Genomic DNA, 17,004 nt, shown 5'->3' with positions numbered 1-17,004 from the left:
CAATCCCCGGTACCAATAAAAAGATTCAGTAAACGTATAATTAGTACTAGTCACGTAAAGCATAGATCCAGTTCTCGAGTGATTCCCCTCCTTTGGTGCTCAGTTCTCCTGTCTTCCCCAGACATACACCCCCCAACTTTAATTCAGAACGAAAGGTAGGAGCCTGTCCTCGGTCGGGTTAGATAGGTGAACTGTTTTAAGAAATGGATATTTTCAGGCTATGGTGGAGAATCAGCCCTCACCACCAAGCCCCACCAGTCACGTCTGACGAACGACACTGACTTTTTTTCCTTTCTTTTTCTACCGGGGATCGAACTCGGGACCTTGTGCTTGCGAGGCAGGCGGTGGCACCACTGAGCTAAATCCCCAGCTTTTCCTTTCTCTTAAATCTCCAAAGCTGAGCAAGCCACAGAGGTCTGCAGGAAAACTACGAGAGCCAGCCCCGTCCCTCCCCGTCCCTCCCCGCCCCATAAACTTCCGAGCTGAGCACCTCCGGGCCGGGCCGGGCGCGCCCGCACCCAAGAACTACCGAGCACGTGGTGGCGCGCACAGCCCTGGGGGCGGGGCCGAGGGGGCAGCTGGGAGGCGACGCAGGACGTACGTGCGTGCGTACGTGCTCCCTCACGGCGGCGGCGGCGGAGCGGAGAGGCCGGAGCCGGAGACCGAGCTGGAATCGGGCCCCGGGCGGGGGCGGTGCGAGTGGCGCCCAGCGGATTCCGGGGGCGGGGACGGAGCCGGGGCGGGCGGGACTGGAGCGGAGCCCGGGAACGGGGCGGGAGGGCCCAGGGTCCCGGGTTGGGGGTGTGGAGCCGCACTTCGTCGCCGCGGGGGTGCCGGGACTCCGGCCGCAGTGCCGCCGCCATCACGGACTTCCTGTGGGACAAGCGCACGGGCCTCGCTGCCAGAACGGTGAGCGCGCTGGCCGGGGAGCGCGGGGCCCGGGGAGCCGGGGGTCGTGCGGGAAGATGGCGACCGCGGACGGGCGGGGACGGGACGGGATCGGGGCAAGGGCCGGGCGCGGTTGAAGGGGAGGACGAGTGGGGAGGTGAGGAAGTGGAGGTCGGCCTGCCGCGGAGGTACCCAGGAAACGGGGAGAGAACAGTAGGGGGGCGCTGGGGTAGGCATAGGAGTGCTTCCGGAGTGCAGAGGAGCAGAATCTCAGCAGAGTGGGACCGGGGGTCCAGGACAGGCCAGAGAAGTGTCACTTGGAGCACAGCGGGAGAGGCTGACTCCAGGAGTTAGTTCTGAATTTCCTGAGTAAGAAAGGGGAAGAAAACGTTCCGAAATGTAGACAGGTGGGTTTGGGGTGCTTTGTGGGGAAAGGCCTGTGAGGGACTTCGATGGCAGTATGGATGGGGTGACGGCATTTATGTGGCTGTGCTAATCAAGGTTGCATTACCTGAGAGAGTCTTGCGCTTCCATCTTCTTGATTTCCTGCCAGCACTGTTAGGCCAAGAATGCATCAAATATCACCTTCCTCAGTTGGGTAGCCTGGAATGGCAGCCAGATGTTGGAGTCCCTAAGGCTGGGAACTGCTGGTGCTCCACACTGCTTGGCAGGATTTCCGTCCCAGGGCTTTTCATCTTGCCCTTCTCATCTCTTCCTGAATTGTGACAATGATATCTCTCTGATACAGTTCTTTATTCCTTGAAGGAAAAAAGGCGTTTGTGAACTGCATCATTCCAATTCTCTTTAATGAAAGGCCTTGGTGTTTGGCCAAGTAGTGCTGTATTAAGTAAAAATCAGTTTTTCTCTACTTCCTAAGCATAAGACAGAACGGGCCAGGTAGAAAAGTATAGTTTTGGCTGACTGTATTAACACTTCTCATGAGCCATGTGTGGTGGTGCATGCCTGTAATCCCAGCACTGCAGAGGCTGAGGCAGGAAAATCACCACGAATTCTAGGCCAGCCTGGGCTACATAGTCCAAGGATGGTCCGAATTACATGGCGAGGCTTGTCTCAAAACAAAACAAAAACTCACAAGAGCTTAGAATGTAGCAAAGTCATAGACCAGTTGCCAAGCATGCACGAGGCCCTAGGTTTGATTCCTCAGGGTTACCAAAACCAAAACCAAATAAAACAAAAAACCTCATGGGAGATTTGGCCAAAGATATGAGAGATACCAAGGGGCTACATGTAGATCCCTAAGACTTTCTAGTGTTTGGTATTCACCTGCTGTATGGAGAATCCTGGGAAACTACAGTCCTACCCTTGTCACAGGAGGTCTAGTTGAGGAGCTTAGGTGCGGTTTGTGTAAACGGAAGCTTTATTCTGTTGACTTTGGGAAAATCAGAGTGCATTGATTAGAGTGCAATTGGGATGAACAGTGTGGCAGTCTCCCTCAGCCATGCACGCTTACCTGTGGATGAGCTATGGCTCTGACCTGAAGGTGTTTATGGAGCTACGTTTGAAGAAAATCAGGTAGAGGAGCTGAAGGGAATAATTCTTTCTAAAGTTTCCAACCAAAATTAATAGGTTACTATATACTCTCCAAAGGAGACGTTGTAAACACAAAGGAAGCCTGAGAAAGTTGTGTGTGTTAAAAAGAGAAAAGAACAGATAGCTGGGCATGGTGGTGCGTGCTGAGGCAGGAGGATCCCCTGCCTCAAGGCCAGCAGTAGGATCTCCAGTTCAAGGCCAGCCTAAATAGCTGGGCATGGTGGCACATGCATATATTCCCAGCACTAGAGAGGCTGAGACAGGAGGATTGCCTTGTGTTCAAGGCCAGCCTGGGCTACATAATGAGTTTAAGGCCAGCATGGACTACTTAGTGAGACCCTGTCTCCCCTCCCCCCAAAAAGACCAACCTAAAGTACTTAGCAAGACCCTGTCTCAAAACACAAAATTTTATTTATTTGTTTATTTATGTATGTATTTATTTATTTACTTATTTTTTTGAGACAGGGTCTCACTATGTAGCTCAGGCTGCCCAGCTGCCCTGAAACTTGCAGCAGTCCTCCTACCTCAGCCTCTTGAGTGCTGGGATTACAGGCTGGTGCCACCATCCCGGCTCACAAAAATTTAAAAAGAGCAGAAAGCAGCTTAGTATTTGAGCAACCAGTGCTTTAAGGAGACTTCTCAAAACTCAGTACTTTCCTACTGTTTGCTCTTTTCCTTTCCTCCCAGATGCCTCATCCCCGAAGGTACCATTCCTCAGAGCGAGGCAGCCGAGGGAGTTACCATGAACATTATCGGAGCCGAAAGCATAAGCGGCGAAGAAGTCGCTCCTGGTCTAGTAGCAGTGATCGAACACGGCGGCGCCGCCGAGAAGACAGCTACCATGTTCGTTCCCGGAGGTGAGGCCTCAGGAAGAGAAATTGACTCTGGATGTTACTCTTGCATTTTTCCAACAAATACTTATTGGGTCCACACTAAGGGCGTTGTACTGGTCTGCGGCTCGAGGTGCCCTGCGGTGAATGACGAGGCCAGGGGTGTAGTTCAGTATAGGGCTTTGCTTCGCATGCCTGAGGTTCTGAGCTCAGTTCTCATCACTGGGGGTAGGAGGAGGATACCGAAGTGAGCCATCTTTACTGTAGAGGAGGTGTGTGCTTAATGAGGGGCCAAGATGTACCCAGGGGGTTTGTTTGGAGTCGACCTGGCTGTGAATTGAGGGATGACTTTTTTTGGTACCAGGGATCAAACTTGGGTCCTTGCGCTTTCCAGGCAGGGAGTGGAACCACTGAGCTAAATCCCTGGTCCCGAGGGATGTCTTTTTTAAAAATTTATAAATTGGGGCCGGAGATTCAGCTCAATGGTTTTGCCGCCTGCCTGGAAAGCACAAGGACCCGAGTTCTATCCCCGGTACCCAAAATAAATAAATAAATAAGTTTTCATTAGTCTGTCTGCAGTACATAATGATTCCGTTTATCCTGGAGAGTTGTACATGTGCATTTAACACACCTTAATCGTTTTTCCTTCCCCTTCCCTCCATCTCTCGGTCCCCTTCCCTCTTGAAAAAGGTGTATTTTTTGAGACAGGGTCTTGCTTTGTAGACCAGGTTGGCCTCAAACTCACAATCCTCCTGCCTGAGGCTCCTGAGTGCTGGGATCACAGGTGTGTAATGACACACCTGGCTTGGTCTACACGGCTTTCATAATTTAGTGGCATGGTGAGTGGAAGGAATGGTTTGGACTAAGCAAGGCTAGATTTCAGTCAAGACTGCTAGAGGATGAACTGGCTGTTTGGTCGGTTATATCACTGGAGAGGAGGCAGTGGCCCCAGAAGGAGTGGTTCTGCAGGTTGCCTTTTTGCAGGTTTGGGCAATACAAAGGTGTGGGAATCCTTCTCTGTGTCCCTCGCCTACTCCCTGGTCCCTGGTCCTCTCAGAGTGAGGAGTATCTTGAGGGCAGTTTGCTAGCCTTGCCATGCCCAGACTGAGGCAAGTCTTTGTTGCGTGGTGTGACGGGACGTGGCCTGAATGGATGTACCCAGTGGGTTTGTTGTTCAACAGCAGCTACGATGACCGTTCATCCGACCGGAGGGTGTATGACCGGAGATACTGTGGCAGCTACAGGCGCAATGACTACAGCCGGGATCGGGGAGAGGCCTACTATGACACAGGCTATCGACACTCCTACGAGTATCACCGGGAAAACAGTAGCTGCCGCAGCCAGCGCAGTAGTCGGAGGAAGCACAGACGGCGGAGGAGGCGCAGCCGGACATTCAGCCGCTCATCTTCGGTGAGTACCAGCTCAGGCCCTTCTTCTCCCCACTTTTCCAGCCCCGGGACCCTGGTAAGTGAGACATAGCCTTGCTCTAACCCGAGCCTTGGGGCATGAACACGGATGTGGGCACTGAGTCTGCCCACGCTTGTGGAAGCGCTCCAGCTCTTGAAGGCCGGGGAACCTGCTTTGGAGACGGAGGCGTGGAGACTCTGACCCCGGCGCCCTCCCCGGCATGCTGGGCATATTGTGTTGGGAGCAGCTTCTCTGCCCCAGAGGCTTCCACTTGCTGGTGGGGACCTTGCTTGTAAACTGTGTTTTTCTTCCAAGCCCTGGGCTCTGTGCGGCGCCCCCCTCACAGGCGAGCTTGGGTGGGGGCAAGGGGAGACTTGTGCCCATCCAGAGGGCACTGTGAAGAGCATGGGGTTGTGGGTGACACTGGCAACGACATCACTTCTCTGCTCTGCCCATTCCTCTCCCTGTTCCCATTTTGGGTTTGGGGACTTGGGATTATGCGCCGCTCTCTCTTCTCACACCAGTCCGCCTTACTGCATCTGACGTGTTCCCTTCCACTGTCCCCCATCATCGTCTGTCCCCCTGGCTGGGCGCCTGTGACCGGTGACCCCTCCACCACCCACCCCGCCTCCCTCCGGCCCCCGCTCCGACACCTGGCTTGCTCCGATCCCCCCCGCCCCCCGACAGCAGCACAGCAGCCGGAGAGCCAAGAGTGTAGAGGACGACGCTGAGGGCCACCTCATCTACCACGTCGGGGACTGGCTACAAGAGCGATGTACAAGCCAAATCGTAACAATCCTATAGCCTGTAATGGTCCCATAGCCATCCTAACGTCCCGAGCCGACCCAAGTCACAGCCTCTTTGCCTTTTCTCAGTGGTGTTGCTCATCTGGGTGGTTTGAGTTGCTGTTGAGAATTGACCTTTGTTGGCCACTCCCAGCTCTCATGGCCCCTGGGTTAAAGGTGGTGGGAATCACGCAGGGGTTTCTTCCCCTGTGACCATCTATATCTGTTCCCCTTCCTTCATCTCCTAACCCCATATGTGATGCACATTTTTCTTCCAATTCAGCTCATTCCCCCTCTTCTCTCCCTCCCTCTCCCCCACCCTCCTGTCTTTCATTGCAGATGAAATTGTTAGCACCTTAGGAGAGGGGACCTTCGGCCGTGTTGTACAGTGTGTTGACCATCGAAGGTAACCCGCAGCCCCCTTCCAATTCCGTACCTGCTAGGCTTAGAGAGATAAGAGGGAGGTATCTGGGACTGTTCTGCTAATTAGCCAAAGGCAGGATTTCTTAGACCACACAGCCTCATTCAGTCTGGAATGTGCTTGAGAACCCAGCAAAAAAGCCTTCTGTGCACCTTTGTGAACCTCCAGGGGTGGGGCTCGAGTTGCCCTGAAGATCATTAAGAATGTGGAAAAGTACAAGGAAGCAGCTCGACTTGAAATTAACGTGCTAGAGAAAATCAACGAGAAGGACCCTGACAACAAAAAGTAAGCAAGCAGAGGAGTACTGGGGAAGCTGACAGCCTCCACCCTGCCCAGGGAACACTCCGGACTGGGCTTAGGCAGGCAGGGGAGTCTAGACCTTCGCATCCATTCATCTTTTGTTCATCATCTTAGAGTAGTAAAACAGGAGGGTAGGCAGGGAAGGCCTGTGAGAGTCTCTAATCCATCCCTGTTGTTTTTGGGACATTTTGGCCCCAGCCCAGTTCAGTTTCTGTTGAGGTTCACCCTGGAATTGGCCCTGGGACTCAGCATTATATCTCTATCCAAAACGAAGTATTCTTGGGCTGGGGATGTAGGTCAGTGGTAGAACTCTAACCTAACATGCATGAGGTCCTGGGTTCAATCCCAAGTACTGAAAAAAACTGCATTTTTAACCTAGTACTGTATTATGCTGATGATGCTCCATTTATATGTTAATGTATTCACATATGTCACAGGGCAAAAGTAGAATGAGGGGATTAAAGACATAGAAAGGAATAAACATGGGCAAAACAGTGGCTGATGGTGAGTGAATTTCAGGAGATGGGTTTGGGTTTAGGAGTGACCATTTGATAATGCAGCATCTATATAGAGCTTGGCATTCAGCAGCGCTTCAGCAAGTGTGCAGGAAAAGTGTGGAAGATCGGCTGGTGGCGCCTCTTGTTGGGACTGCTGGAAAGGCTGTTCTCTGGCTGAGCTGCATTTTGTTAGTGATATTAGCTGGCGTGTTTTTATACAAATATGTGGAATCAGCAGCTATGCGGTCCCTCCTTTTGGAGGGGTGGTGGGCAGGTGGGAGCTCATCAGATGTTCCCTTCCCTCCATCTCTTCCCAGCCTCTGTGTCCAGATGTTTGACTGGTTTGACTACCATGGCCACATGTGTATCTCCTTTGAGCTTCTGGGCCTTAGCACCTTCGATTTCCTCAAAGACAACAACTACCTGCCCTACCCCATCCACCAAGTGCGCCACATGGCCTTCCAGCTGTGCCAGGCCGTCAAGTGTGAGTGGTGTGGGCCGAGGTGAACTCTGGGGCAGCCCCTCCCTCCATCGGACCTCTTCTGTCCCAAGTTGTGGATTGGTCAGGCCCCTAAATGATCAACTCAGGATAACTCATCTTCGCAGCTCCTCTTTTGACTTTGACTTTATTTCTCTAGTCTGTGGCCATACCACCCTGAATGCTCAAGATCTCATCATTTGGCTCGGCTCCTTAATGGAGGCCTTCACAATCACTGACTGCTCTTACTCCACGCTCAGCCTAGAGGGAACTGGGAGACAGCCTTTGAAATCAAAGGACTAGACTTTTCCCCTCCTCTTCCTTACGTTGGGAAAGTGTTAGACAGCAAACACAGTGAGACAGGAAAATACTCCATTGGCTAAGGCTACATGTGTCTGAGATGAGATGCTCTGTTCAAAGCAGATGGTAGCACGGGGCAGTGCAGCTACGGGGCCAGGGGTGAAATCACACAAGTTCACAGTTCCTCTGAGGCTTCCCAGCTCAGTTGGTTTTCTTTTTTTGGCGGTACCAGGGATCCAACTCAGGACCTTGCACTTGCGAGGCAGGCACAGCACCACTGAGCTAAATCCCCGGCCCTATCAGCTCAGTTTGACAGAACTGAGTCTGCAGAATGTCAGATACACACGTCAGAGACAGTGTAAGGTACCGCATGTGGCACTTTTTTGTATCAGTTGAGATACATACGTATCTTACATTAGTTAAGGACAGGACTTAGACCAGGCATTTCATTTAGCTGTAGAGCAGAAAGCAGCCCTAGTGATTCAGAACCTAATGCTCACCAGCTTACACTGGGTGCTTAGCTGGGGGTGAGCTATGCCAGTGAGCTCTGGCCACCTGGACCAAGCCTGACCTGGGCTTCTCCCCTGCAGTCCTTCATGATAACAAGTTGACACATACGGACCTCAAGCCTGAAAATATTCTGTTTGTGAATTCAGACTATGAGCTCACCTACAACCTGGAGAAGGTAAGATGGACAGATTTGCCCCTTGGCCATGCTGGGCCATTTGCTTTTTCTCTTTCTGTTCTCCATTATGCCGCTTCAGCATTTTTTTCTGTCTGGGTACCACCAGAGTACTAGAATAGGCTGGAAGGGGAAAACTTAAAAAGATTTAAATTGGAAGAGGACTTGAAAAAGGATTTCCAATGGAGTGAAAAAGGCCCTCTCTTTTTTTTTTTTTTTGGTACCGGGGATTGAACTGGATTGAACTCGGGTCCTTGTGCTTGCACAACAGGCAGCAAAACCACTGAGCTAAATCCCCGGCCCAGCCCTCTCTTTTTTTTTGAGACAGAGTCTTGCTATGTAGCTCAGGCTAGCCTTGAATTCACTATGTAGCCCAGGCTGGCCTTGAAATCAAAATCGATCCTCCTGTCTCAGCCTCCCTAGTGCTGGGATTACAGGCATGTACCCCCACGCCTGGCTAAGAGATGTATTTCTTGTTTGTTTGTTTGTTTTTGGTACTGAGGATCAAACTCAGACCTTGTGCTTGCAAGGCAGGTGGTGGAACCACTGAGCTAAATCCCGGCCCTAAGACATGTATTTCTATGAGGTAGGAAAGCCTAACTCCCAAGACTTTCTGGAGATAATGGAGATCTCAGAGCTAAAAATGCTTTCCAGCTGTAGCTCTTATCCTTTACTACATGTTACATATTTTCAGATAAATAGTATACCAATCACTTAGGTATAGTCTTCCTATGTTTATAGGTTTGCACACTGTTCCATAATCATGGTTCTCTTCCATGCCCACTGTTAAAAATACTGTTATAGACCGGGGATTTAGCTCAGTGGTTCCGGCACCTTCCTTGAAAGCGCAAGGTCCTGAGTTTGATTCCCAGTACCAAAAAAAAAGAAAAAGAAAAATACTATTGTAGGCCAGGGATTTAGCTCAGTGGTTCTGCTGCCTGCCTCGCAAGCCCAAGGTCCTGATTTCAATCCCTGATACCAAAAAAAAAAAATACTGTTGTAAGCCAGGGATTTTCCAGAGTGTGTGAGAGGGACCAAGCCAGAGTGGCTTTGCTTTTATTTTATTTATTTGGGGCAGGGGGGGCAGGGTACTGGGAATTGAACTTGGGTCCTTATGCTTGCAAGACAGGTGGCAGAACCACTGAGCGAAATCCCCAGACCTTATTTTATTTTTTAATGTGGTACTGGGGATTGAACCCAGGGCCTCTAAACTGAGCTAAATCTCCACCCTTTTTTTAATGTTATGTTTTGAGACAGGGTCTCATTATAAGTTGCCCAGGTTGGGATTACAGGTATGTAGCACCACACCTAGGTCAGATGCTTTTTTAAGGCTCTGAAGCGCTGTGGAGAATAGTGGTAGAATCTTGGTCTGTAGTGCTGAGATTCATCACTTCCTGCTTTGCTCCTAGAAGCGAGATGAGCGCAGTGTGAAGAGCACAGCTGTGCGGGTGGTAGATTTTGGCAGTGCTACCTTTGACCATGAGCATCATAGCACCATTGTTTCCACTCGCCACTACCGAGCACCGGAAGTCATCCTTGGTAAGAAAGGGCAGGCTGTCTGAGCATGTGAAGCAATGTGGTGAGCATCAGGCCTTCTAAGCCCTCAGGACCTGTTCCTTTCTACTCCGCCCCCAGAGTTGGGCTGGTCGCAGCCTTGTGACGTGTGGAGTATAGGGTGCATCATCTTTGAGTACTATGTTGGCTTCACTCTCTTCCAGGTAAGTGGGCAGGGGTCTTGGCCATCTGGCTTCTTCTGCCTGCTTTCCTTGGGTCTGCTGGGGACCTGCCTGCTCATTACCCTGCGTGCCCATCTGGCAGTTGATCCTCCACATCCCTTCTCATTTCCGTGCTCAGATTGGTCTCTGTTTCCCAGACTCATGACAACAGAGAGCATCTAGCCATGATGGAAAGGATCCTGGGTCCCATCCCTTCTCGGATGATTCGGAAGACAAGGTAAACCTTGAGTGGGAGGGACCTAACCCTTTTTCTTTGTCTCTGAAGAACTGGTGTTTCACATCATCTGTTTTCTTTGACATCTCCCCCAGTTAGTCTCTCATGTGGGGAAATAAGGGAAGAGTCTTTTAACTTTCTGATTCCTCAACCTCCCCTTCTCTAGAAAGCAGAAATATTTTTACCGGGGTCGCCTGGATTGGGATGAGAACACGTCAGCTGGGCGTTACGTTCGTGAGAACTGCAAACCACTTCGGGTGAGCCAGGCGGGGACAAATAGTTCCCAACACTCAGAGGTCACTTCCTGCTTACGGTGCTTTGCCCCTGGAAGGGGCTCCACAAGCAGGGGGCTAGGAACGGAGGGGAGGAAAACAGAAGAAAGACATCTTTGGTTAGTAAAAGCCAGATTCAAGGGAGTGGTTTGTGAAGCCAAGGAGGTTAAACAGCCTAACCTTGACAACCAGAGAGAGCAGAGATATGTCCTGGCTTCTTTAGGTTAGACAGAAAAGAATAAATTGCCATTTAAAGAACTTGCATTTTACTGAGGAGCTGTGGAAGATTCATGACATTAAGAAGGATAAACAAATAGAAAAACCTTTTGAAGGGTATGAAAGAGTAATTGTGCTAGTTGGAAGGTGGGCTGAGCTATATTATCAGAAATGTTGGGCTAGGTATGGTCGCGCAGACTTGTAATCTCTATTCTGGGAGGCTGAGGCTGGAGGACTGTAAGTCAGAGCCCAGCCTGGGTGATTTGGTTCCTTCATGAGAGCCTGTCTCAGAAAGGGCCGAGGATGTAGCTCAGGGCTGAAGACCTTGGATTCAGTCCTCAGTACCAGAAGAAGAAAAACATTGGTCGTGGTTTGGTTGTGGTAAACTAGCAATCAGAATGGTTACAAGTAGAGCCTTGAAGAGAAGGCAGGGTTCTAAGCATCCTCCCTCACCTCTCTCCTGCCCTCCACCAGCGGTATCTGACCTCAGAGGCAGAGGAACACCACCAGCTCTTCGATCTGATTGAAAGCATGCTAGAATATGAACCTGCTAAACGGCTGACCTTGGGTGAAGCCCTTCAGCATCCTTTCTTCGCTCGCCTTCGGGCTGAGCCACCCAGCACCAAGCTGTGGGACTCCAGTCGGGATATCAGTCGGTGACGATCAGGCCCTGGACCCCTCTGCAGCTCTTTCAGCAGTGGGTGTCCAGTTCAGGACACTGGTGCTTTTTTATACAAGAGAACAGAGCCCGAGCTTATGTCCTCTGGCTCTCTATACACCTGTGAATATGTGAAATAGTGTAAATATGACAGAACTTGTACCTATCACTTCAGCCCCTGCCTTGTACATAACGCTGTTCATCCACACTTCCGGCCCTTGCCTATCCCCCACGTGGAGTTGGATAGGGGCGGAGTGAGGTAACCAGGCGGCATCTACCCCATGTTTTATAAGGAATTTTGTACAGTCTTTGTGAAATAAATGACGTGCTTCATCTGACCTCCCCCTCCCACGGAGTTGTAGGTTTGGGGATACTGGAGTGGGAGGAGTGAGAGGATTGGCAGCCTCCCCGAGTTTGGGTATGAAGAGTCCATCTTACCGTCCAAAATTTTGGCTGTAGTCAAGCCCCCAGAGTATCTGCATTGTGAGCGGAGGGCAGCGAAGGTGGGAGAGCATTTGTTGCGGATTAAAATGGGGACAGGTTATAAAGTGGCAGTTCGCCGATATGGAGTAACGCGGGTTGGGCGGCGCCTGACTAGCCATTAGGTCGTGTGTGCCCCCCCGCTGTGTGCAGGATCAGAAACTCAAAACGTGCTGAACTTTGGAGTCCGCTGCGACTAAGCAGGAGCAAGAGGCTCCCAGCGTACCTTTCGGGAGACGGTGGCCGAGCCGTGGTGCGAGGCCTCCTGGGAATTGTAGTTCGTTGTTGGAAGTCACGTGGGGGACGGTCTTGTTTCGGGCGCTGAGTTAAAGGTGTCACGTGAGGAGCTTCCGTCTTTTCTCTTGGTCACGACGCGGGCTGTGCCTGCTGCTGCTACGGGGATCTTTAAAACCCTTCCGGTCGGTTCAGCCAATCCGTGCCTAGAGGAGCTGGGCGGACCGACAGGAGCGGAGGGAGCTGAGGTCCACCTCTGCCGCCACTGCCGCGGCAGGGGCGTGGAGGGCAGGGGGCGGCGGAGACCGCGATTACGAACATGGCCCAGAACAGAGACGGCGGAAACCCGTTCTCCGAGTCCAGCGAGTTGGACAACCCCTTTCAGGTGACTTGCGCCGGCCTCCTTTGCCCAGTCGAGTTGATTCTTCCCGGTTCTGTAGGACCGGGGCAACTTGTGTTCCCACTCGTGACATTTGATCCGGGGAGGTGCGGCCACGTGGGGGTGACGGGGGCTCCAGACCAGTGAGTTCTGGGGGAGGACGGGCCCTGCCTGTAAGGAACTGGCGCTAACTGTAGGCTGACGAGCTTGAAGCAGATGTTGTTGGGACAACATCGTAGCTCCGAAGGCGCAGTGCTTGGAGCCCAAGGCAGTTTAGGAGAGGGCCTGAGGAGGCCCCCTGAAGTCACCGAGCGCCATCTGAGCCCAGATCTCTCTGCCTTAGGACCCAGCTGTGATCCAGCACCGGCCCAACCCGCAGTATGCCACTCTTGATGTCTACAACCCTTTTGAGACCCGGGAGGTGAGCTACTGGAGAACACAGGAAAGGAAGGGCAGAGTATGGCCCGTCGGTCTGGGGATGGGGGACTTGGCTGCATGCAGAGGATGGAAGAAGCCCTTGGTCTTAGCCCCCTGAGAGACACCAGTTGGCCTTAGGGTTCCTGATCCTTTGAGCTGTAAAAGGCAGTTTTGGAAGGATCTGGAGTCTGGTAGGCCCTGAACCAAGCTGCTACCTGGAAACACTCTTGAAGAACGTCTAAGGCTGGGGCTGGGCAGGGTTGAGAAAAATGTGGTTAGTTGTGCAGTTAGGAGGCAGGGATGAGGGGGACTAGACTGTTCGGCTGGATAGAAAATAGTGAGTTTGAGAAGTTAAGGGAGTGGATGTATAGATCAGTGCGTACTTTGAGTGCTTGGTAAAGGACTTAGTGTGACAGGTGTGCATGGATGTTGCAGGTCACGAAAGAGTTCAACGTACACTGACCACAAGCATTAGCTTCCTAACAAGTAGGGGAAGCTTTGCTGCCCTAGCTAATGAGTTTTGATTCTAAAGGTTTTGAACTGGGATCTGGATTTCTGTAACAAGAGACTAGATGATCTCTAAGGCCTTTTCCCCAGCAGCCGGCACCAGCTTATGAGCCTCCTGCTCCCGCCCCTGCGTCCTTGCCTCCACCCTCAGCACCCCCCCTACAGTCCTCACGGAAGCTCAGCCCCACAGAACCCAAGAACTACGGGTCCTACAGCACTCAGGTAAGGCATGGATGTGCAGGTGGCGACAGGGAGAGGGGTGAGGCCTGGGGCCTGGGCCTTCACCTCCCCTTCCCTGTGCTGCATAGGCAACAGCTGCTGCAGCCACAGCTGAGCTGCTGAAGAAGCAGGAGGAACTCAACCGGAAGGCAGAGGAGTTGGACCGAAGGGAGCGAGAGCTGCAGCATGTTGCCCTGGGGGGCACGGCCAGTAAGTGGGGCTCAGTAGGATGAGCAAGAGCATCTGGTGCTTTAGAAGGATCGAATGAAGGGTCTTAAGATCATGAGCTAACTTAATATTTCTGTCTCTGGTGCTGGGCATTGAACCCAGGGCGTCACATGAGTCAGGCAATGGCCCACCACTGAGCCATACCCCCAGCCTCCTGGGTACTTAATCTCTCTCTTTTTTTCCTTTGGTACGGGGGATGGAACTCAGGACCTTGTGCTTGTGAGGCAGGTGTGGTACTACTGAGCTAAATTCCTGGCTCTTGGGTACTTAATCTTAAGTGCCTCAATTTTCTTACGTTTAAAATGAGAAAGACATTTGTATCTGTTTGACACAGTTATTGTGAGGGTTAAAATTATGTATGAGAAATACTTGGCACAATGTTTAGATGTTGCAAATGCTGTAATAATAAACATTGGCTACTACGACTTTCTCACCTGTCCTTCTCTCTGGAGATCCAGGATTGAGAGGCCTTGAGGATGGAGGGAGGGGAAGTGAATCCTCTGGTCCCCGCTCAGTTCTGGGTTCTGCCTGTGCTCTGTGCCCTACAGCTCGACAGAACAATTGGCCCCCTCTACCTTCATTTTGCCCAGTCCAGCCCTGCTTTTTCCAAGATATCTCCATGGAGATCCCCCAGGAATTTCAGAAGACAGTATCCACCATGTACTACCTCTGGATGTGTGAGTAGTGAGGAGCCTTTTTGAAGAAATTTACAGGTAGAACTCTCAGTGCCCTGGCGTTCATTCACTGACAGCCAGACATTTCATTTTTCCTCAGCATTTGAGAATAAGGGTCATTTCTCCAGGACTCTTATACTGTGTTACTGTATTTATTATACTTAGAACTTATTTGAACCTGGTAACGAGTCTGCTAGGGGGTGTATGTTCTTTCTTCTTCGTTGTCTTTTGTGCCCATGTATAAACATCTGATATTCTTTCTTTCTTTTTTTGGTGGTTGGTGCTATGGTTTGAACCCAGGGGTCTGTGCATGCTAGGGAAGTGCTGTACCACGGAGCTATATCCCTAGATTTTTTTTTTTTTTTTTTTTTTTTAAGTTTTTAGTTTTTTGAGGCAAGATCTCACTGTGAAGTCCAGGCTGGACCTGAACTCACTAGCCCAGGCTGGCCTCAAACCCATGGCAATCCTCCTACCTCAGCCTTCTGAGTTCTGGAATTACAGGTGTGCACCACCACGCGCGGCACCTTTTCTTACATTGAGACAAAGTTTTGCTGAGTTGCCCAACCTGGCCTTGTGCTTGTCATCTTCCTGCCTCAGTCTCTCCAGTGGTTGGAAGTACAACCAGGCTGTCTGGTTGTACTCTGAGTTCTTTAAAAGTCTGGGCAAGAAGCCAGGTGTAGTGGTGCACATCTATAATATCAGCTTCTCAGGAGGCTGAAGCAGGAAGATTACAAATTCTGGGTCAGTTTGAGCAATTTAATGAGACATGGTCTCAAAAATAAAAAAAATCTAGGAATCGATCTCTAGCTCCACAAGCAAACAAAATAAATAAAGGTCTTTGCAATGGGATCAGTGGAAATGAGATTTGCATGTTGTTTGTTACTTCTTGAGCGGATTCCAGGAAGGCAGGAGCTGCCTTCCTTTCTTTGTAAGGACCCGTTTGTGGAGGACTGTGCAGGGTTGGGGGGGGGGGGTTGGGGGTGGTGGTGAAGGAGCCTTCACTGCAGTCCAGGAGGTCCAGTCACACTGTCCCTGATCCCCACAGGCAGCACTGTGGCTCTTCTCCTGAACTTCCTCGCCTGCCTGGCCCGCTTCTGTGTGGATACCGACAGTGGCTCGGGCTTTGGCCTTTCTCTGCTCTGGGTCCTCCTTTTCACTCCCTGCTCCTTCGTGTGTTGGTACCGCCCCATGTATAAGGCTTTCCGGTAAGTGGAGGAGGTGGTGGTGGCGGGCCTGAGGTCAGCTCCACACCTGCTCCTCTGGCCCTAATTCTTCTCCTACCTTCCCACTTTTCTCTCTTTACAGGAGTGACAGTTCATTCAATTTCTTCGTTTTTTTCTTCATTTTCTTCAGCCAGAATGTGCTCTTTGTTCTCCAGGCAATTGGCATCCCAGGTTGGGGGTTCAGGTCTGTGTGGCTGCCAGCTCACCCATCCCTGCTACTCCTCTAAACCAAGCCAGCACTGGGTACTGGGGTAGAGGTTGTTCAAAATAAAGAGGTGTGTTTTGTTCCTTGGGACATGTAGTTTACGAAGAGAGGCCATCCTAGGATATGAGAGTCCAGCCCACACTGGGCAGGCAGAGATGGAGGGAAAGGAGGCATGTGGTCCTCTGAGGAGGAGGCTTCCTGGAGGAGGCATGTGTGATGACAATGAAGAGAAGATCTCCAGAACCTGGAGAGCTGGGAGCTAATGGTTCAGACTGGAATTAAACTCTGAAGAGTGGATGGAGTGGGGATGGTGGTTTGTGGAATGCTGCCAGACTGGCAGGGAGTGACCGCTGAAGCGGGTGGGGACAGGCGTTTCTGTGACCCCAGGCTGCCCCTTCTCACCAGCATGTGCCTCCCCACAGCGGCTGGATCTCTGCGATGGTGATGCTCAAGGTCAACACTGCGGTAGCTGTGCTCATGCTGCTGCTTGCCCTGCTCTTCACTGGCATCGCTGTGCTGGGAATTGTGATGCTAAAGCGGGTGAGGGGCTGTGTGGGAGGTTGAGCAGGAGGGTGAGATCATGGGTCCCAAGGGGCCGCAGTGAGCATTCAGGAGGACTCTCACTAATGGACCTCTGGGCTCTGTGAGCGTGTGTGCTTCCAGAGTGCCAGGCCCAGCAGTCGGCGGGCTGCGCGGCCTGGGACTCGTGGGTGGGGCAGCAGTGGCTGCACTCTGCTGTAGCATCTGCCCTCTCCTTGCAGATCCACTCCTTATACCGCCGCACAGGTGCCAGCTTTCAGAAGGCGCAGCAAGAATTTGCTGCTGGTGTCTTCTCCAACCCAGCCGTGCGAACCGCAGCTGCCAACGCAGCCGCTGGGGCTGCCGAAAATGCCTTCCGGGGGCCGTGATCCCTGCCTGGGATGCCCTGGCCCTGCCACTGGAGGGAGCTGACACCCCCATCCCCAGGTCTCGTACTGGGGAGACATCACTACTTGACAGTGCCCCCAGTTCCACGGCCATGACGCTGAGCCCGACGGGAGGCCACTGTGAGCCTGGCGCTGCTCGCCCCCCCTCACCAGACCACGCCGCTGCCCCTGCTCACGCGCCAACCTAGCTCCCCTCTGCCGTGCCAAGGCTGTCGCTTCAGTTATTTAAATAAAAATAAAGTGGAACTGGAAGTCACCCGTTGCCTGAGTTTGCATT

General features: G+C 51.9%; 2 protein-coding genes across 7 annotated transcripts; both read left to right on the top strand.

Moving 5' to 3' along the window:
- Positions 1-622: 622 nt before the first annotated feature.
- Positions 623-11,573, top strand: Clk2 (CDC like kinase 2). 4 transcript variants are annotated; one of them, XM_021249252.2, is made up of 13 exons: positions 623-909; positions 3,127-3,296; positions 4,454-4,679; positions 5,367-5,451; positions 5,801-5,867; positions 6,051-6,167; positions 6,997-7,163; positions 8,048-8,142; positions 9,549-9,678; positions 9,775-9,857; positions 10,013-10,092; positions 10,256-10,346; positions 11,052-11,573. In XM_021249252.2, the coding sequence occupies exons 2-13, from the start codon at positions 3,127-3,129 to the stop codon at positions 11,235-11,237; spliced, it is 1,497 nt and encodes a 498-aa protein (XP_021104911.1). In that variant the 5' UTR covers positions 623-909; the 3' UTR covers positions 11,238-11,573.
- A 424-nt stretch (positions 11,574-11,997) lies between these two features.
- Positions 11,998-16,983, top strand: Scamp3 (secretory carrier membrane protein 3). Of its 3 annotated transcripts, none has more exons than XM_004871276.4 (9): positions 11,998-12,334; positions 12,672-12,749; positions 13,346-13,474; positions 13,561-13,681; positions 14,248-14,376; positions 15,419-15,578; positions 15,679-15,780; positions 16,224-16,341; positions 16,563-16,983. In XM_004871276.4, exons 1-9 carry the CDS (start codon positions 12,269-12,271, stop codon positions 16,707-16,709), a joined length of 1,050 nt encoding a protein of 349 aa, XP_004871333.1. In that variant the 5' UTR covers positions 11,998-12,268; the 3' UTR covers positions 16,710-16,983. The 3 variants fall into 3 exon arrangements, with proteins under 3 accessions (XP_004871333.1, XP_004871332.1, XP_087059653.1); XM_004871275.4 differs by having other exon boundaries at positions 12,008-12,334; positions 13,343-13,474; XM_087203527.1 differs by lacking the exon at positions 16,224-16,341 and having other exon boundaries at positions 12,046-12,334; positions 13,343-13,474.
- The last annotated feature ends 21 nt before the right edge of the window (positions 16,984-17,004 follow it).

The sequence above is a fragment of the Heterocephalus glaber genome, unplaced genomic scaffold, assembly GCF_053883595.1.
Source record: "Heterocephalus glaber isolate CG9 unplaced genomic scaffold, H.glaber_assembly_v1.0 deba00001795, whole genome shotgun sequence".
NCBI lineage: Eukaryota > Metazoa > Chordata > Mammalia > Rodentia > Bathyergidae > Heterocephalus > Heterocephalus glaber.
Note: the sequence above shows the minus strand (reverse complement) of the source record. Positions and strands in the feature narration are given on the sequence as shown.

Coding starts and splice junctions, on each gene's coding strand:
- Clk2 (XM_004871274.4), top strand. CDS start 3,127: ATGCCTCATCCCCGAAGGTACCATTCCTCAGAGCGAGGCAGCCGAGGG. Junction 5,868..6,050: donor CAGTGTGTTGACCATCGAAG/GTAACCCGCAGC, acceptor GTGAACCTCCAG/GGGTGGGGCTCGAGTTGCCC. Junction 10,347..11,051: donor AGAACTGCAAACCACTTCGG/GTGAGCCAGGCG, acceptor GCCCTCCACCAG/CGGTATCTGACCTCAGAGGC.
- Scamp3 (XM_004871275.4), top strand. CDS start 12,269: ATGGCCCAGAACAGAGACGGCGGAAACCCGTTCTCCGAGTCCAGCGAG. Junction 14,377..15,418: donor CATGTACTACCTCTGGATGT/GTGAGTAGTGAG, acceptor TGATCCCCACAG/GCAGCACTGTGGCTCTTCTC. Junction 15,579..15,678: donor CCCATGTATAAGGCTTTCCG/GTAAGTGGAGGA, acceptor CTCTCTTTACAG/GAGTGACAGTTCATTCAATT.